General features: G+C 34.0%; 1 protein-coding gene, 1 long non-coding RNA gene and 1 pseudogene across 2 annotated transcripts; all 3 read right to left on the minus strand.

Moving 5' to 3' along the window:
* Positions 1–945: 945 nt before the first annotated feature.
* LOC122136076 lies at positions 946–1,972 on the minus strand. The gene is made up of 5 exons (XR_006153902.1): positions 1,927–1,972; positions 1,585–1,623; positions 1,442–1,482; positions 1,264–1,305; positions 946–986 (listed from the first exon to the last, which is right to left on the minus strand). It is a non-coding gene; the product is annotated as an uncharacterized LOC122136076 (long non-coding RNA).
* A 2,553-nt stretch (positions 1,973–4,525) lies between these two features.
* On the minus strand, positions 4,526–8,909 carry LOC122135774. Its single transcript, XM_042715993.1, has 4 exons — positions 8,134–8,909; positions 7,087–7,147; positions 5,933–6,256; positions 4,526–4,923 (listed from the first exon to the last, which is right to left on the minus strand). The coding sequence occupies exons 2-4, from the start codon at positions 7,130–7,132 to the stop codon at positions 4,526–4,528; spliced, it is 768 nt and encodes a 255-aa protein (XP_042571927.1). The 5' UTR covers positions 7,133–7,147; positions 8,134–8,909.
* Positions 8,910–9,227: 318 nt separating this feature from the next.
* LOC109053215 lies at positions 9,228–16,150 on the minus strand (annotated as a pseudogene).
* Between the last annotated feature and the right edge of the window lie 3,479 nt (positions 16,151–19,629).

Consider the following 19,629-nt stretch of genomic DNA (forward strand, 5'->3'; position numbering starts at 1 on the left):
AATAAATAATCTCTCCATTGATGTATGGTTTGTTAGGAGGACAATATTTGAAAATCTGGAATCTGAGGGTGCAAAAAAATCTAAATATTGAGAAAATCATTCTTTACAGTTGTTCAAATGAATTTTTCTTAGCAATGCATATTACTAATCAAAAATTAAGTTTTGATATATTTACAGCAGGAACATTTACAAAATATCTTCATGGAACATGATCTCTTACTTAATATCCTAATGATTTTTGGCATAAAAGAAAAATCAATAATTGTGACTCATACAATGTTTTGTTGTCTATTGCTACAAATATACCCCAGAGACTTAAGACTGCTTTTGCGCTCCAGGGTCACAAATATGTTTTAAGCTATCAAGATAAAGCATCAAACAGTTTTAAGTTCTGTAAATAAACAGCAGATAAAAATACATCATATTTTGTTGAACTACTTGTAGATTTCACAGTTCACAAAATCAGCTGTTTCCTGGAAATGTCTGCAACAATGGTTTTCTCTCGACGACTCAGATTCTTCCAAACACCAGCAATAAAGCCAGAAAGACAGCGGTAAGGAGCAGAAACGCCGCTCTGATGAGCGATGCGGATCCAGGGAATCTCATCCGAGAACAGCTGAGAGCTGAGAGGAACATGAGTTCTCACATTAAAACACACGGAGACCTATTCCCCTCCTTCTTCACCTCTAAAGCTTCAGCTCGAGAGGAACAGGAGCTGCCACTGTTCGCTGTTTAATGCAACAATATATAAATAATATCCAGATAAAACACACACACACACACACACACACACACACACACACACACTAATGTTGTGTTCAGTATGCATGGACTACCTCAAAAACTATGTTTATAACTTATACATAACTCCTTAAAATGCATGAATGTGTTTTGAGTGTTTATTATTATTATTATTATTACAGTAAAACAGAAACAAACTCAATTCTTACCAGAATCAGTGTGTGTCTCAGTGACTGACAACGTATCTTTCATAGAGTTGAAAGAAAAAAACACAGACTAAAATTAATAAAACGACTAAATTAATAACTTAAACTATTAAAAAGTACAACAACATTATTAAAACACTTACTAAAATTAAAACAGAAATGGGGAGGGGGGGAACATTTCAAAATATTAATAAAAACTTTAATAACATCCCAGGGATATGCAGATAATATTATAAATTAGATTTATAAACGACTCTCTGAATGCATAAATGTGTCTCAGGTGTTTAGTATTATTATTACTAAACTCAGCTCTTACAAGAATCGGTGTCTGTGTCTGGAATTGATAAAGCTGTCGTCACTAAAATTAGAGCAGAAAACAAACTCAGAAATAAATGAATAAATCTGAGGAATAATAATACAGTAAATAATTGTAAAACTAAATATATAGATAATATCTACAGTAGATAACACACACATACTGTACATATACTAACCAGAATCATGTCTGTCTCTGGGACTGATGTATCCGTCGTCACTAGAAGCAGAGCAGGGAAAAAAATTAATAAAGCTGATAAAAAATAATAAATACTAAAATATTGAAATAATACCCAAATAACTCACACATGCATATACTTACCAGAATCAGTGACTGTCTCTGGGACTGATGTATCTGTCACTAGAAGTAGAGTTAAAAAAGTGAAAAACACATGCTAAAATGAATAAAACTGCTATATAATAATAATAATAAATTAATAAATTAAACTACTTTTTTAAAATCCCAACAAAATGACTAAAAGTTTAACTAAAATTAAAATTAAAATCGAAAAAAAAAAAAGCATTCAAAATATGATAAAAAGCTTTAATAAACATCCCAGTTATCCCTACATAACATTTATAAACGACTCTCTGAATGCATAAATGTGTCTCAGTGTTTATGATTATTACTGTACAGTCACAAAGAAACAAATTCAGCTCTTACACGAATCGGTGGTCTGTCTCTGTGACCGATGTATCTGTTGGGCGCTAGAAGAGGAGTTGAAAGACTACAATGAATAAAACTACTAACTAATATTTATAATAATAAAAGGAATATAGATACAATAACTAGATAACACACACATGCACAGAGGCGGACAGCAGTGAGGTATTTTTACTCTGCTTTAAAAGTACTTTTCAAGTGTTTTTCTTTAGAAAACTTTACTTCACAACATTCCAAAGCATAATATTGTACTTTTTACTGCATATTAAATATCATTTAATACTTAATTGCATTAAAAAATCTATTACTTTCTTACTTTTACTCAATTAAAAGTCATTCAAAGATTTATTTGAGTACAAGAAAGAACTACATTTTTAATGTTCTTGAGTATTAAAGGTATATCAAACAACTACTTTTTACTAATTTACTTGAGTAATGTAAAATACACCTCTGAAATGCACACTCTCACCAGAACAGAGCTGACAGAGAAACCACAGATACAAGCAAGATTAGATTAGACCGCAGCAGCAGAGTGACATTAAAACAATCAGTCAGGACAGGTGTGTGTGTGTGTGTGTGTGTGTGTGTGAGGAGCATCTGTAGTCAACAGTACCTCCATCTCTCTCAGCGTATGTCAGTGTTTAGCACAGAGCTGTGCTTTCAGTCTGAGCCCAAACCGTCTGAGTATGAGAGAGAGACACTGTGCTGCTCCACACCTCTGAAGGACGGAGAGAGAGAGCGAGAGAGAGAGAGAGAGAGAGAGAGAGAGGAGAGAGAGAGAGAGAGAGGAGGAGAGCATTGCGGAGAGAGAGAGAGAGAGAGAGAGAGAGAGAGAGAGCATAGAGAGAGAGAGAGCATAGAGAGAGCATAGAGAGAGAGAGAGAGAGAGAGAGGTTATATGACAACATTGACGTGCAGGTCTCAAAAATAATGACAATTAACACTTTTACCTCCAAAGTATCATTAACAAAACCAGTCTTAAGTCTCTGGGGTATATTTGTAGCAATAGACAACAATACATTGTATGGGTCAAAATTATCGATTTCTCTTTTATGCCAAAAATCATTAGGATATTAAGTAAAGATCATGTTCCATGAAGATATTTTGTAAATATCCTACCGTAAATGTATTCAAACTTAATTTTTGATTAGTAATATGCATTGCTTAGAACTTCATTTGAACAACTTTAAAGATGATTTTCTCAATATTTAGATTTTTTTGCTCCCTCAGATACCAGATTTTCAAATAATGTCCTCCTAACAAACCAGACATCAATGGAGAGATTATTTATTCAGCTTTCCTCCTAAGTGTATACATTACCCTTCTGACTGGTTTTGTGCTCCAGCGTCACATATTTCAATTATGTAATATTTATGTAAGAAATGTATTGTACTACCTCAATGCTATTTCACGCTGAAATAATTATATATACAGTATATAAAACTTCAGTTAAACTAAAGATAATTGTTGTAAAAATGAGAACAGAAATATAAAAGACTCTCAGTGTTTATTAGTCAAACAGAAACAAGAAGGCACTTACCAGAATCAGTGTCTGTCTCTGTGACGGACGTATCCATCACTAGAAGGGGAGTTGAATGAGAGAAACAGCATAAAATTACTAAAACCAGTAAATAATAATATGTAATACATAATATAAATATAATATTATACAGTATTTGAATTATGAAGTATTTATGTATTGCATTTGTTGTACTGTCTTATGCTGTTTTATGCTTACTGAAATAACAGCTGTATCATGTTTTGGTTTTTGTATAAAAATGATGTATTAGAGTAATGAGATCTGCTGTAAAAATTACAAAAATATATAAATATATATAAATGATTAAATATGTAAATATATATATTTTTTTGGTACTGCCCTTGTGTTATATTTACTGAAAAAACAATTATTTATTTAAATTTTTACTGTAATATGGTATAAAAATATATTATAGTAATAATTTTATAAAACATGAGATATAATTGAGACATAGAATTATTTTAAATAATTCTATACTTTCTACACTGACCTTTGTTTGTCTGTTTGTTTGCTTATTCTACACAACTGGCTCGACCAATAGCGTGAGTTGGGGGCGTGGCTATCGACCAATAGTATTTTATCTTTAAATATTTCGGCTGCAAAGCCAACAGAAATGACATACTTCAGACATAAATATGTTTAATTTCAAGAGAATCATCACACAGATAAATAATAAAATAAAAGTAATTGTTTAGTAGTGCTGTCAAACGATTAATCGCGATTAATCCAAAATAAAGTTTTTGTTTACATAATATATAAGTGTGTACTTTGTATATTTATTATGTAGGCCTATGTATAAATATACACACATACAGTAGGCTATATATTTTGTAAATATGTACATGTATACACACACACACACACACACACACATATATATATATGTGTGTGTGTGTATATTTATATTCATACAATTTATAGTATATATAAATATAACAATTTGATATAAAAAACATACCATTTTTCTGAAATGTATACATGCATGTGTGTGTATTTATATATACACGCACGCACACACACACACACACACACACACACATTTTGATATAAACACACATATTATGTATACAAAGCTTTTACTTTGGATGCGATTAGTGGTTGTTTAGAGTGAAGAGGTTGCGTGAGCGTTTGTGTCTCCGGGAACCCGCTCCGCGGCGCCTCGTAATCGGTGCTCTTGTACCGGCACTGATACACGCCGCGGTCGAAGACACTGACCGACGCGATGCTCAGCGAGAAGATGCCGCGACTGATGTCGTGTTTGGCCGGTAACCTCAGCACGCTGTAATCGACACTGACGTCCATCTGTCCAGAGCTCAAGCGCAGGATCTCTCGGTCATCCTTCAGCCACTGGATGTAAATCTCTTCCCATGGCTTGTTTTTAGGGATATCTCCAAAGCAGTCCAAAGTGATATCGACGCCCTCAAACACTTGGACATGATCAGTGAAAACCGCTGGTGCTGCACAAACACAAGAGAGACAGAGAGACTGAGTTTTATATTACACCTTTTTTAACCTGTTGAAGCTTTTTCTACAGGAACATTGATATTATGACGTCATCAAGACTCGTTACTTTCTTAAAAATAAAGTTCCAAAACAGGTTCTGATTTCAAAAGAGAAACTTTGGTGAAATCTTTGTATTTCTTAACAAATGAGACATGTTTACTATTTTTTCAAGAACTTTATGTTTTTTTTATTATTATTTTTATTATATTAAATCTATTTTTATACTAAACAGCAGTTCACAAACAATTACTGTACAATTAATTATTTATTTATTTTTAATTTCATTTAATTTAATTTAATTTAATTTTATTTTATTATTTTAACCAAACAGTCGATTCAAAAACTCTGTACAATTAATATAATTAATTACAAGTTCTTTATTGCAAATTTGTTGAGGAACCTATATTTTTAAGAATTACATTTTTACATTTTTTAATTCTCTCTGAACTTAGACACATTTATTGATAAACTGAAGTCTACTGGTATGTAATGAAAAAAGAAAACATGAGAATATTAAAAATATCTATGGTTTACAGAAATAAAGTCAATCCTGAAATAATATACTTATTTTAGTATCATTTAAATAATATTATAGTTTAAATTTGTTTTTAATTTGAGTTACATTTAAATAAAAATGTATTTAGTTAAATTTATAGTTAAAGTTATAGTTATTTTGTTGTGTTTTTGTCAATTTTGTTAGTTTTCTCCATATAGTTTTTATGTATTTTTATTTCAGGTTTAGTTTTATTAGGTTTACATTTATTTTTATTTCAAGTAATTTTTTTAGTTTATTTAAAAAAAAAACTTATTTATAAAATAACAATTATTTTTATTATTTCAATGAAAACACATTTATACTTTAAGCCTGACAGTCCAGAAGTATACCTTTTTACAAATTAAACAATAAAAAATAATTAAGGCACTGTTTCCTGAGATGTTTATAACTATTATTTGTCAGCTTACTGGACACTTGTAGAAACACAAAGCAAATGGGTTTTGTTCCCTCCCAGAGACATTCGTATATGTCTCCATCGTTCAGCATCACATCTGACAGAATGAGGGAAAAGTCCTCGGACTCTGCAGGATCTCTGAGGAAGTTCACCCGGTCTTCAAACCCTCTCCCGACCGCGACCGCGTCTCCTCGCAGAGAGATCACGTCTTTGCCCATCGCCTCCCAGTGAACATGCAGCTCCTCCACAGGGAACCCTGAACCATTGCAGCGCAAGACCACACTTTCTCCAACATACACCTGGACCTCCGACGTCTGAAGGAAGAAACCTACACAGACTGCAGGAGGAAGTGCAGGAATTCCTCAAACCACAGCTTTTAGAAGGAACAGTTCACCCAAACACTGAAAATTTGCTTTTTCGAAAGTTAGATGAGTTTGTTTCTTCATCAGGTTTGGAGAAATGTAGCATTGCATCAGTGTCTCAGCAATGGATGCTCTGCAGTGAATGGGTGCCGTCAGAATGAGAGTCCAAACAGCTGATAAAAACATCACAATAATCCACAAGTAATCCACACCACTCCAGTCCATCAGATAACATCTGGAGAAGACAAAAGATGAAACACATCCAGCATTAAGATGTTTTTAACTAAAATCGGAGTCCATAATCCATAAAAACACTTTGTCCAGTGAAAAAGTGTTCTGGTGTGAATCAGGAGAGAAATCTGCACAGATCAAGCAGCGTTTAAACAGCTCTAAACTAATATGTGTCTGGATTTTGATGTAAGAGACAACAGAGGATTGCACTTTTTCACTGGAGGAAGTGTTATTATGGATTATGGACTCGTGTTTTAGTTAAAAACATCTTAATGCTGGATTTGTTTCATCTTTGGTCTTCTCCAGGTGTTACCTGATGGACTGGAGTGCTGTGGATTACTTGTGGATTATTGTGATGTTTTTATCAGCTGTTTGGACTCTCATTCTGACGGCACCCATTCACTGCAGAGCATCCATTGCTGAGACACTGATGCAATGCTACATTTCTACAAAAACAAACTCATCTACATCTCGGATGTCCTGACAGTGAGTAAATTCAACAAATGTTCATTTTTGGGTGAACTGTTCCTTTAATATCAGCAAATACACAGACACTAAACAGAAGAACACTTACCCTTGAGGGCTATAATAAAAAAGAAAGTAGTCCCAAGAATATGCATTTCCTCTCAGAAAACCTATGAAATAGTGAAAGAAAAAACCTATTATTTGAAACCTAATACATGCTATTATGCTTCTGAATAATATGAATAATCAGGTATATTGTTGGGTGCACGTGGTGAGTGGTGTTTTGAGCAGCAGAAGGATCATCCAGTGATCCGTGACTCTCACAAACACTTCCAAAGCTTTATTTAATCGTGCTGACGTGTGTCACCCTGAGCCTGAAACCAGAGCCACACTAAACACTCCACACTCCGCAGATGAATTATCTCATGCAGCGCGGCCTGCGGGTGACTGGCGGCTTAGTTACAAAAAATATTTGTTTTACTTTTTTTATATATATTTTTTATAGATATAATTGTTAGACACAAAGCAGCAAAAGTTTGTCTTAAGCTCAAGGGATTTAAGCCATTATTGATTAAAAAATTTATTTTTGCATTTATATACTATTAGTATTTATTATTTTGAGTTAGCTTATTTTTTATTTGTATTTTTAAAAATCTATTTAGCTTGCATTTTTGTTTTATAGTTCATTATTTAAAATGTTTAATTATTTAATTTATTATTTAAAATTTTAATTCATATTTAATTTATTTTACTTATTAGTATTTATTATTTTGAGTTAGCTTATTTTTTATTTGTATTTTTAAAAATCTATTAAGCTTGCATTTTTGTTTAAATTTATTTTAAAATGTAATTTACATTTTATTTATTTGAACTTATATCAGTTTTTTGCCAAGATAAGATGTTTTAAATTAAATTTAAATCTTAGTTAACAATTACAACACTTACGTACTTTAGTCATCAGAATTAGAGACTTAACCTGTATTTAACCATTGATGTTGACTAACAGTGTATGCATCGGATATATTTTATATTAGTAAATCAAGTTAGATGGAAAGGCAAACAAATTTGAGGAAATAAAAATTAAACCTAAAAAAAATGCATTAATAGACTGTATTACAGTACGTAAGATATAATGAGGAAATTAGGCAGCGCTTACCAAGTCTTCAGTTATTCAGCTGGTGCTTTATATTCCCTCTCCTTCATTCAGTGTTTTTAAAGCCACTCTCACCTCGTCTTGAGTTCACAATGAAGTCCAGTGCTCCTGAGGGCCGAGTAACATGCTGAACAGAGAGAACATGAATCCAGAAGATCTGTCCGTGAGGGTCATGCTGCACAGATGCTGCTTTATGTTTAGGACTCGAGGTGACACGGGTGCTAATATACGACCTGAAGCAACGTCACAATTAATTACATTACACTGCAGCAACAATACTGCCTTTACAATACTGCAGTGCATTGGTATGGGTTTGATAGCTTAGGCTTGATTCGTCCTTCACGCATGTTTTGTCCAGCACTCTGAGTATTTTTAATGTTTAAGTCGTGGCTGTGAAACGTTAGACGTGGAGGCACACAGCTCCAGGATCATCTTCTGAATGATGGCATCTCTTGGCCTGAGCTCAAGTATTTACACTCTTCAACACTTCTGGCTCTATTTTAAGACTGATCGGACTCACACGACGACAATGACACAAAGACCGAGCAGTTTGTAGAAGCCTAGCTGCTTTAATAGTTTAAACCTAAAGCGACTTACAAAAGAACAAAAACCTGCACCAATTAACGTTTTATTTTGTCTGGTAGACTGATATATTAAACTGCACGTTTAAAGGCTACAAAAATGTCCATTTCACCCACTGAAATGCCATTAAACATTTTAAAATGTAAATAAGTACACACACACACATATATATGCATGTTATGATATTAAATCTTACATAAAAAAAAAAAAATATTTTTTTTTTTTATATTTTTTCACGAAAATGGTCTTTATGGCCCTAAAAATGCAATAAAAAATATTATTAGTAATCTAGATTTTAATCTTAGATTTTTCCAATTTATATTTTTTTTAAAGAGAAATGGCTTTAGTATAAATAAATAAATGTAGAAATACATAAATAAATAAATGAATTAATAAATAATTAAAAACCTAAATAAATGAAGTATTAATTAATAAATGAAAAATATAAATGCAGAAATGAATCAATACATAAATGCAGAAAAGCATCGATAAATAAATGCTGAAATAAATAAATGTAGAAATACATAAATGCAGACATGCATGAATTAATAATTTGTCAAGTGTCATTTTCAATTGTGCTATTTTTGTACCTTTTTTTTTATACTTATTCATGTATTTCTACATTTATTTATTCACTCCTGCATTTATGTATTTATTCATACTTAAGTCATTTCTACATCTATTTATTTCAGCATTTAATTATTTCTTCATTTATTTACACAAGTGATTTCTCGTCCTCCATAATTAAGAGAAATACACAGCAGAAAATATTCAACTTATTAATTTAATAAATTCATACAAGTGTGATAAATACACTGGCAGAAAGGATTTCAACAGTCAGAAATATAATCATGAGAGCTTATTTTACTTCCCAAGGAAGTCATTCATTGTTTCTCATCAAGAGACGCTGATTAAAAATTCTACTTTAAATCACATTATTGCAGCCCATAAAAATATAACTGATTTAAAACAACAAGTTAGACCTAAAAGCAACACTATATACAAGATAACTACAGTGAGTGAGTGTCACAGGAAGCCTGATACGCCACAGATATTAATAGGGAGGCCTGGTCTCAGCACTTCCAGCTGTACGAATAGTCTCTCATGTGCAGCTGTTTGAGCACACTCTTTCCCAGCATGCTCGGCGTCGCCAGCTGCTGAATGGAGCTCTGCTGGAGGCCACATCTGCACAGATCCTGTACCACAGACTCCTGGAAACCAAAGACCAAACCAGAACATGAGCGCTTCTGACTACACACACACACACACACACACGAGAGGAATTAATAAAACCAAAAAGCATGCAATACTGAAAAATGAACTGATTAATGTGTGTTTGGGAATGCAATGGGCACCAAGTTTACTTTAAATACACATCTGCATCATTTCCAGCAGTTTTGTGGACAGATGTTTACAGCATTTCGCCAAAATAAAAGCTTTTATTTTAAAGAGTTTATGAGAATTTATGACAGAAATATTACTATTATTATAATTTAGTGTAATATAAACTATTATCATTTTAATATTTATAATTTTAAATGTTTTTTTCATAATTAGTTAATCAGCAATATTAATAAAATTGTATATAAATTTATAAAAATATATAAACTAAAAACGTATTTATTTAATAACATATTAATTAAAATTATTTAGCAGTAAACAAACTATAAATGATTAATATATACAATATATAAACAATAAATAAAAAATTATTTACTTTGTTAAATTATGTATTTTCAAACAGCATTTTAAAAACCATTTTAACTTTAAAAACTACTAAAATAATAAAAATAACAGTTCAAATCAAAATGTGACAAAATAATCACAATTAATTTTTTTTTTCATGCGGCCCTAAATAAGATAAATAATAAATAAATAAATAAATCCACTTACTATTAAAAAAATAAATAAAAAAAGCCAACATCAGAAAACCGTTAATATGCAAATGTGTTGCTTAATTTAAATATAATCTGAAAATTTCAGGGGTATTTCAAGAAAATAAGAGTTATGCCTGACAATAAAAGTTTGGGAATGCCTGGCCCGGACTAGAATTTGAATGCATTTGCACACTGAAAATATGATTATTAAAAGAAATAAAAACATTGGTGCCATGTTTTAGAAGAAAATATTATTTCAGTTTTTCTACAACCTAAATTTCATATTTAATTCAATGTGTGACTTACCGTTTCTTTGAAATTAATTGTAAAAATGATTTAAAGTAAATCCTACAAGTTTGTTTTGCAGTGTGGATGTAACCCAAATTCAGAGCAACAGTGCATGTGTTAGAACGCACCAGCTGCTGAGGTTCAGAGGTCCGGCTGAGGGGCACGTTCAGCACAGCCGTGGGCTCGTGTGTGTACAGACCCACAGAAAACTCTCCTTTCTGAGCGGGTTTGAGGAGCTGCGTCAGCGCGTGGAGCGTGTGGGGCATGATGGGTCCCGTCACCTCCAGACTGCACACGTCCTGATAGCCCTTTCTCACCCGAGTCTTCACATTCACAGCCCGGGCCTGAAGCGTTTCCATGCACAGCAGAAGAGACACAGACAAATCACTCTCATTAGAAATATACATGATGTATTCTGGGTCCAGTAATAGCCTCAATATACTGACGCTGGTAAAAAAAAAGAAAAAAAGAAAAAAAGAAAAATAATAATAATAAATAAAACAACATTATAATAAAATAAAATTAAAAGTGATAAAAAGTAGAAAATGCAATAATTTATAAAACTATAATTATAAAACCTCCTCCTCCTCTTCTTCACTGTGCTCACTCAGTCTGTGAAAGCAAAGACGAGGAACGCACTGATGAGCACTGAAAGCAGATCCACACGCGGTCAGCGGTCCTGTACTCACACAGCGCCGCCGGACAAGTCCTCGCTCTTCCTCCTGTCCTCCAGCAGAGGGAGACAGAACTCTATCCCTGAACACAAACACACATGCTCACAAACATCATATCATACTGTACACACACACAAACATCACGGCAACCTGTCAAAATAAAAGTCCAGCTTAACATTTAACAGAAATATATTACTCTTGCATTATTTTTGTACAGTATAATGTACGTCTTATTATATATATATATATATATATATATATTCTATTTTCTGGCAAATTTAAATAAAACAATCGAAGGATAAAAATAAATATTACAACCAGATTAACCACTTAATTGTAATTCAGTTAATATTAAAAAAAATTTAAAGGAATATTCACAAAAAATTTCTTCCATGTATTAATTTTAACTGTAAACCTCTGCGTGTTTGCCAAAAAAATAAAAGAGTTTAGTTTTCATTTGATTAAAAATAAATAAATAAATGTTTAATGCCTTCATTTGACTTTCAGAAAAATGTAAACAAGCATTTCTGCAAAAGATTGTAAGGCCCTATTGTTCAAAATGTTGAAATTGAGAGTTTTGGACTTTCACTGAAATAAATGTTTTTGTTATTACAGAGAGTAAAATATCGAAAAAAGGATCTTTTGGGTAACTGCACCAATTTTCAGGTACAGAACTGGTTAAAACATGACGGTACCCAACCCTAGCTCTTACCCTCGGCTTTCATGGCCTCGCGCAGCCCTCTAGTGGTGGGGGACAGCAGTGCACTGAGGCCCTCAGCTCCGCTCAGACCGGCCGCTCTGAACAGCACCGTCAACTGATACGAGCACAGATAGAAATACGGACAGAGACGAGCCTTCAGCAGACTGTAGAGAGACGTCAGACTCACAGACCTACCACACACACAAACCCTCAGTCAGAAACACACACGCCAGATTTAACCCTTCGATGGTGTTCGGGTCTGTGGGAGCCGTTTTCACTTTCTATCAAACGAAAAATGATACTATTAATTATTACTCCCAACATTTGTGACCTTGGACAACAAAAACAGTCATAAGGGTTCATTTTTCAAAATTGAGGTGCAACATCTGAATGTTGAATAAATAGCTTTCCATTGATTTATGTTTTGTTATAAGGACAATATTTGAAAATCTGGAATCTGAGAGTGCAAAAAAATCTAAATATTGAGAAAATCATCTTTAAAGTTGTTCAAATGAAGTTCTTAGCAATGCATATTACTAATCAAAAATTAAGTTTTGATATATTTACAGTAGGAAATTTACAAAATATGTTCATGGAACATGATCTTTACTTAATATCCTAATGATTTTTGTCATAAAAGAGAAATCTATCATTCTGACGTATACTATGTGCATGTGTGTGTGAGAGTGTATGTGCATGTGTGTGTGAGAGTGTATGTGCGTGTGTGTGCATGTGTGTGTGAGAGTGTATTTGTGTGTGTGTGCATGTGTGTGTGAGAGTGTATGTATGTGTGTATGTGTGTGTGAGAGTGCATGTGTGTGTGTGTGTGCATGTGTGTGTGAGAGTGTATGTGTGTGTGTGTGTGTGTGCATGTGCATGCATGTGTGTGCGTGTGTGCATGCGTGTGTGAGAGTGTATGTGTGTGTGTGTGAGAGAGTGTCAGCAGAAAGCATTTGCTCTGACGCTGAGCTGCAGGAGCTGAATGAGACTCTGACACACCAGCGGCACACCGACGGGCACTCACACGTGTGTATTCTGACCAGCAGCTCTTGCTTTGTGTGTGTGTGTGTGCATGTGTGTGTGAGAGTGTATGTGTGTGTGTGTGCATGTGTGTGTGAGAGTGTATGTGTGTGTGTGCATGTGTGTGTGAGAGTGTATGTGTGTGTGTGTGTGCATGTGTGTGTGTGTGTGTGTGTGTGTGTGTGTGTGTGTGTGCATGTGTGTGTGAGAGTGTATGTGTGCGTGTGTGTGTGAGAGTGTGTGTGCATGTGTGTGTGAGAGTGTATGTGCATGTGTGTGTGAGAGTGTATGTGTGTGTATGCATGTGTGTGTGTGTGAGAGAGTGTATGTGTGTGTGTGCATGTGTGCGCGAGTGTATGTGTGTGTGTGTGAGAGTGTATGTGTGTGTGTGTGTGCATGTGTGTGTGAGAGTGTATGTGTGTGTGTGAGAGTGTATGTGTGTGTGTGAGAGTGTATGTGTGTGTGAGAGTATATGTGTGTGTGTGAGAGTGTATGTGTGTGTGTGCATGTGTGTGTGAGAGTGTATGTGTGTGTGTGTATGTGCATGTGTGTGTGAGAGTGTATGTGTGTCCACTATCGTCAGATTCAGATATCGGTCCGATAATATCGTGCATCCCTCTCTGAAACGATAAGATATCGCCCGTCCCTACACGCACTTCACACCTAACAGTCGCTCCTCAGACTCTGCTGCAGCGCGGGGTCCTGCGCCCACGGCACACACTTGCCAGAGAACATGCACTCCGCTCCGATCTGCGGGAAGAGCGAGAGCCAGGGCAGCGACGGATGCTGCCAGTACTGAAGACACTGATGAAAGCCACAGCGCAGCTCCACACAGCCCCGCGGCTCCTGCAGCACACACCACAAATACTTACACACACGCGCGGAGAGAGAGACCGAGCGAGAGAGTCTCACATACCATGCAGAACTGACGCACTATACGTAAACAAGATACTTTGCTGTATTTTCCGGTCAAAATAATGGAGTTCTTAAGAGCTCTCTCAAATTAGTGGGTGGAGCTAATGTGCAATCGACATCGTGCTTCACTTTATCTGTGTGCACACCTGTATCTGAGCAGGTAAGCTGGAGAACCGCGCCCTGCAGTGAGAGCTCGAGCCCTGCGCCTCCTCCTGCGCCTTCAGATGCTCGGCCCAGGAGAACGACCGAGGAGACGTGAACAACAGACGCGTTTTCAGAGACCAGTCGGCGGGGAACTCCAGACACACTTCAGCGGGACTCTAGAGACAAACACACGTCAGAGGAGCTCATCAACACAGAAACCAGGAGGAGCTGTGACACACACCTTCAGCGCCGCAGCGGATCTCTCCTCCTCAAACAAACCCACATCTTCAGACAGAGGAGCAGGCGTCTGCAGACAGAGCACAACAGAATTAGCACATTACTTCAATATTTATTTTTTTATCATAATGTCGATAACCAATATGATATTATACAGCAGCTTTCACAGTACATGTCTGATTTAGAAATGCATGCTTACATCAAAGTTTGCATACATCAAAACTTTCTATTGTGAGAAATTATAAATAACTATGATTATAATTATGAGTAAATATGAATTGTCACGACCCCAATGAGCCCACTACTTAAAACTATTAATAAATATTAAATAAACTACAAATACTAACATACATATATATATATATATATATATAAAAACAATAAAACTGAATACAAAATGTGAATATAAAAACTTTTTTGATTTGGTATATAATTAAAAAAAATTTAAACATATTAATATTTATTATAAAAAAGTACACTTTATGTAATTATCAAAAACACTACTAAATTTTTTTTAAATCAAAACTTTATGTACAGAATCAATTATGAATAATATGACTTATAAATGTCTACAGAAAAATATTTTTAACCAAAAAATGCAAATATATTATTTTATTTTATAAAAATAATAAAAATAGCTTTAAAAAACATGATTTACTAATAATAATAAAAAGGTAAGATAATACATTTAATATGTTTTCATTGAATCTAAAAATAAAATACATTTTGATATGCTAAATCTATTTTAAAACTACAAATAATAAAACTATATGAATTAACATTTTAACATGATAGAAAACAGTACCCAACATATACATATATATATATATATATATATATATATATATATATATATATATATATATATATATATATAAAAATCAATATATATTTTATATCAAACATAATAAAAATAGCATTCTATTTATACACATGTCGAAAGTTATGTGTTATTTATTTACATGTATATTAAAATGTCATTTTAATATCATGGGAAACAAATGTCACACACACACGCGCACACAGTGTACAGTTGACTGTAATGTACCGTTCTCTCACCTCTATCTCGTGTTGTGTTTGTCGCTCCGTGTTGAACAGTTCATTCCTCTCTGAATGATGTTGCAGCGTTCGCGCGCTCTTCCCCGAGTTTCCCGCCCAGAGCCGCAGCTGCCGCCGTTCTACCGTCCAGAGCGCCGCTGTGTGATGATAACGCTCTCTTCTTGGGACTGCTGTACGTGTTCTCGATGTTGACGAACGGATTTCTGCGCTTCCCGCCGCCGCTCGCTCGTCTCGGAGCGTCCAGCAGCGGCCCCGGAGAGAACGGACGAACTCCGTCGTGCTCCGGTGCATGCGCGCGCGCGCTTCCGTCTCATCCGCAGAACATCGGACGGTTTTTTAAAGCTGGGAGAGTAGCAGCCCAGCTCCGCCATTCTGGACGCTCCAGTCGGTTAATTTATCACCGTGTGAAGCGGGAACCGTCTCTTGTTTTGTTTGGAACACAACGCTCCAAATTTCCCGCGTAGCGTAATTGCGTCAGCGCGTTGCGTGATGACGCAAATAAGCGCGTTGAGGTACCAGCGAAACACCCGACAAATGTAAAGTCTCCACTGTCTCATGTTTATTTCGGGCAGTAAGACAATAAAGAACATAAAATATGCACACATTGCCTAACAAATAAAACACTCCATGTATTCTGGTAGATTGCGTACAGTGTATAAGTTTATGATCGTAAAGTCACTGCTGTTACATATCTGTTTTTCTAATATTAACAGTTAATTATTAAATAAATACATTCCAAGGATTTAGTTTTGCACGTACATTGTCCAGAAATATTGTGTAGGTCTACTAAGATTGTGTGGATTTTGTAGACTACAATAATTTAACTTCGCCTATGTAATATAATATAATAATGTAATATAATAATATATTGATTTATTTAATCAGTAAAGATTTAAAGTATTTTCCAGCGTTTTCATTTTATGTATTTATTTATTTTTTATGCAAGCCAGCAGAACTTCCTCTGTCAGCGCTGTCTGTCAGCATCTAGATTAATGAGAGAATGTCAGGATTAATTGCCCGCTCTTCATCATATTCATCAGTGATTAATGAGGATGTGAGGTGTCAGGAGCTGGATATTGTGTGCAAGGTTCTGGCTCTTCAGATCGATCCTGATGACACGCCTGATGGATGACCGCCTGACCCCGAGCTACATTTGGGCATTTTTATAATAATATAGAGATTAGACTTGGATTCTGAAGAATATATTTACACAAAGTTAGCTTTGTAAAATGCAGAAAGCTTGTGTTTGAAGAGTTCAGAAGAGAGCTCAACAATGTCTCAAACTGGCCTCAGATTTGCTCCAGAAGCCCAAACCTGGGATCAAACGTCAGTTTAAGAACTCAGTCATTTCTGATATAATGATCTGAGCTGATCTGTATTCATTTTAAAGCTCCGTATGTACATAAATATGTATTTTAAAACAAGAATGCAACTTTTTTTTGACGTTTATTTCAACTGTAAGAAGTAAAGGGACAGTAGGTACAGTTAATTGTTTTTTATTTAATTTTTCAACTGAAAATAGCTAAGATTTAATATGTTTATTATTATTTTTTTTTTTATTACTTTATTTTCATTTAATACCTAAAATTGCTTTTAGATGCCCTTTCCTCATTTTTTGTGCTTTTTATATGAGCTTACTGTGTTTCCGAAAATGTACATTTGGAAATTAATTAATTAAATAAATAAATATTGTTAAATGATTGTCAAAAATTAATGTATGTATTATGTATGTAAAATGTATTTAAACCCAAAACAATTAAATCACAAAATGCATTATAATAGTAATTATTTTAATGTATATGGCATGTTTATAGCAAAGTAATTTTGCATGTTTCTGTCAGCTACCTGAATGGAATAATAAACAGAAATGAACTGATATTGTTTTAAGTATCGGAAGCAACATTAATTTAAATATTTTTTTAATTATTAAAATATATAACATTGTTAGAGTACAATGAGTATTATGAATATCCACTATGAATATTTTTTATTAATTTATTTAATTCATGGCATATACTGTACCATTAGAGTGTGTGTATGCGATGTTGTTTTGTTTTTTTTGTTCGGTGGACTTTCTTTCCAAAGGAAGCCATGCATAGAAAGCATCAGACAGACTCCGGCCCACTTTAAAACACATTCAGCCGAGTATTTCTCTCTCTCTCTCTCTCTGTCAGACAGACGGCCGGCGGTGGAGTGTGTTTCTGTCATGTTCTCTCTCACCCTCAGCTCTTTTTATAAAAGTGAGTTGATTTTATAGGCCTTGGCCCGACTCCTAGACCACAGCGTCCTGGGACAGGTCTGCCTTTATTTAGCCTCACGTCTCCTGCGGGTCAGTGTGTTTGATTCTGAAGTACAAGCCGAGGAGAAGGATCACTGTAAGCTAAGCGAGAGCGGTTTATCAGTGGTATCTGCAGGCCGCGGGCAGGTCGAGGCTCGTCTCTGTGTGAATTCTTCCTGGGTTGAGAATAGTACACCGGCACATGCTCGCTAGACCAACAGATCCTGTCAGATCCGCACGAGACGACACACAGCAGTTGGAAAAACCAGATGCTCAAGTCAATATGAAACGCCACTTTACTGTCAGTCAAACCAAACAGATTCAGACAGCAGATATAACTTTTGATATATGCAGTGCAGGACACTATAGATCTTTTATGTAAGAGAGGATAGCAAAATAAACTGTGACATACCCAATAATTCTTCATACAGTAAAAGTGATAAAAATTTGGGAACTAAAAATTATTAAGACATTTTGACCTTTAATTGCTAACGTGACATTTTACACCAGACTGAACAAATTGAAACACTGCTTGGTAATTAGTTGAGCTAAATTGGTATTATCGTATTGTGTACTTAAATTTAACAGCTGACAGTTACTCAGTAAAATTCATTCCATTCCTTTCTATCGAAGTTATCTGATATTATCAAGATGAATTTGTTCTGACACAGTTCTTGTCATATTTTATTACCATTTTCTTAACTATAGCCAATAAGCTGTGATAATGTGAGAAATGTTAAAGGTGTCGGAATTATTTTTGGTTTGACTGTATTTCTAAAATAAATGTAGTAAAGGGCTTGATTTCATCCATCAGGATATATTATCTGGTTGAATGTTCTTAAAGCATTATTTATGGTTCATGGAATGTTGGTGTAAATGTTTTGTTACAGGGAACATTCTAAAAAAGTAACTTTCATATAATGTTTGCAAAGTGATCAAACAGAATGTTCCCGTAATGTCTGTATAATGTTTTAAAAAGTTTTTAAAACCATTACAAACTGGATGTTTTGAAAGTTCAGAGAATATTCAGAAATAACATTTTTGTAACTTAATCAGAGCAAAGTATTCTTTATATATACATATATATATATATATATATATATATATATATATATATATAATATATATATATATATATATATCATATACATATATACATATACTATATATATATATATATATATATATACATATACATATACATATATATATATATATATATATATATATATATATATATATATATATATATATATGTGTGTGTGTGTGTATGTGTGTGTGTGTGTGTGTGTGTGTTTTGTGGTTTTCTTTTAAAATGTTCTCAAAATGTTAGGGGTTTTTTTTTCCCTCTGAAACACTTCAGCTGGACATTCATCTAGCATATATATATTTTTTTTTAAATGTTACATGGTTTAAAATATTCTAAATTAACATTTAGTTCTTTAAATGTCAACATAACCAAGAATTAAAAAAAAAATAAATAAATATTAAAAGAATGTTCAGAAATAATGTTTTCATTACATAATGGGAATGTTGGTAAAACGTGTTTTGAACATATTTTTGTTTGTTGGTTACACTTCTCTGTACATTTAACTACTTGTCACTCATTAACAATATATAGTAATATTCAGTAATATTACTGATTTAACTGCACTGCTGATATCGGAGGAGTTATAATTAAACCTAAAAAAATAAATAAAAAAAAAATAATTTTTGTTGCTTGAA

This window comes from Cyprinus carpio, chromosome B1, assembly GCF_018340385.1.
Source record: "Cyprinus carpio isolate SPL01 chromosome B1, ASM1834038v1, whole genome shotgun sequence".
Classification (NCBI taxonomy): domain Eukaryota; kingdom Metazoa; phylum Chordata; class Actinopteri; order Cypriniformes; family Cyprinidae; genus Cyprinus; species Cyprinus carpio.

What these genes read in the sequence shown, in the direction of transcription:
- LOC122135774 (XM_042715993.1), bottom strand. Translation starts at nt 7,132, where the DNA reads ATGCATATTCTTGGGACTACTTTCTTTTTTATTATAGCCCTCAAGG. An exon ending in TTTTATTATAGCCCTCAAGG is followed by an intron (nt 6,257 to 7,086) that starts GTAAGTGTTCTT and finishes TTCCTCCTGCAG; the next exon opens with TCTGTGTAGGTTTCTTCCTT. An exon ending in TGTGTTTCTACAAGTGTCCA is followed by an intron (nt 4,924 to 5,932) that starts GTAAGCTGACAA and finishes GTGTTTGTGCAG; the next exon opens with CACCAGCGGTTTTCACTGAT.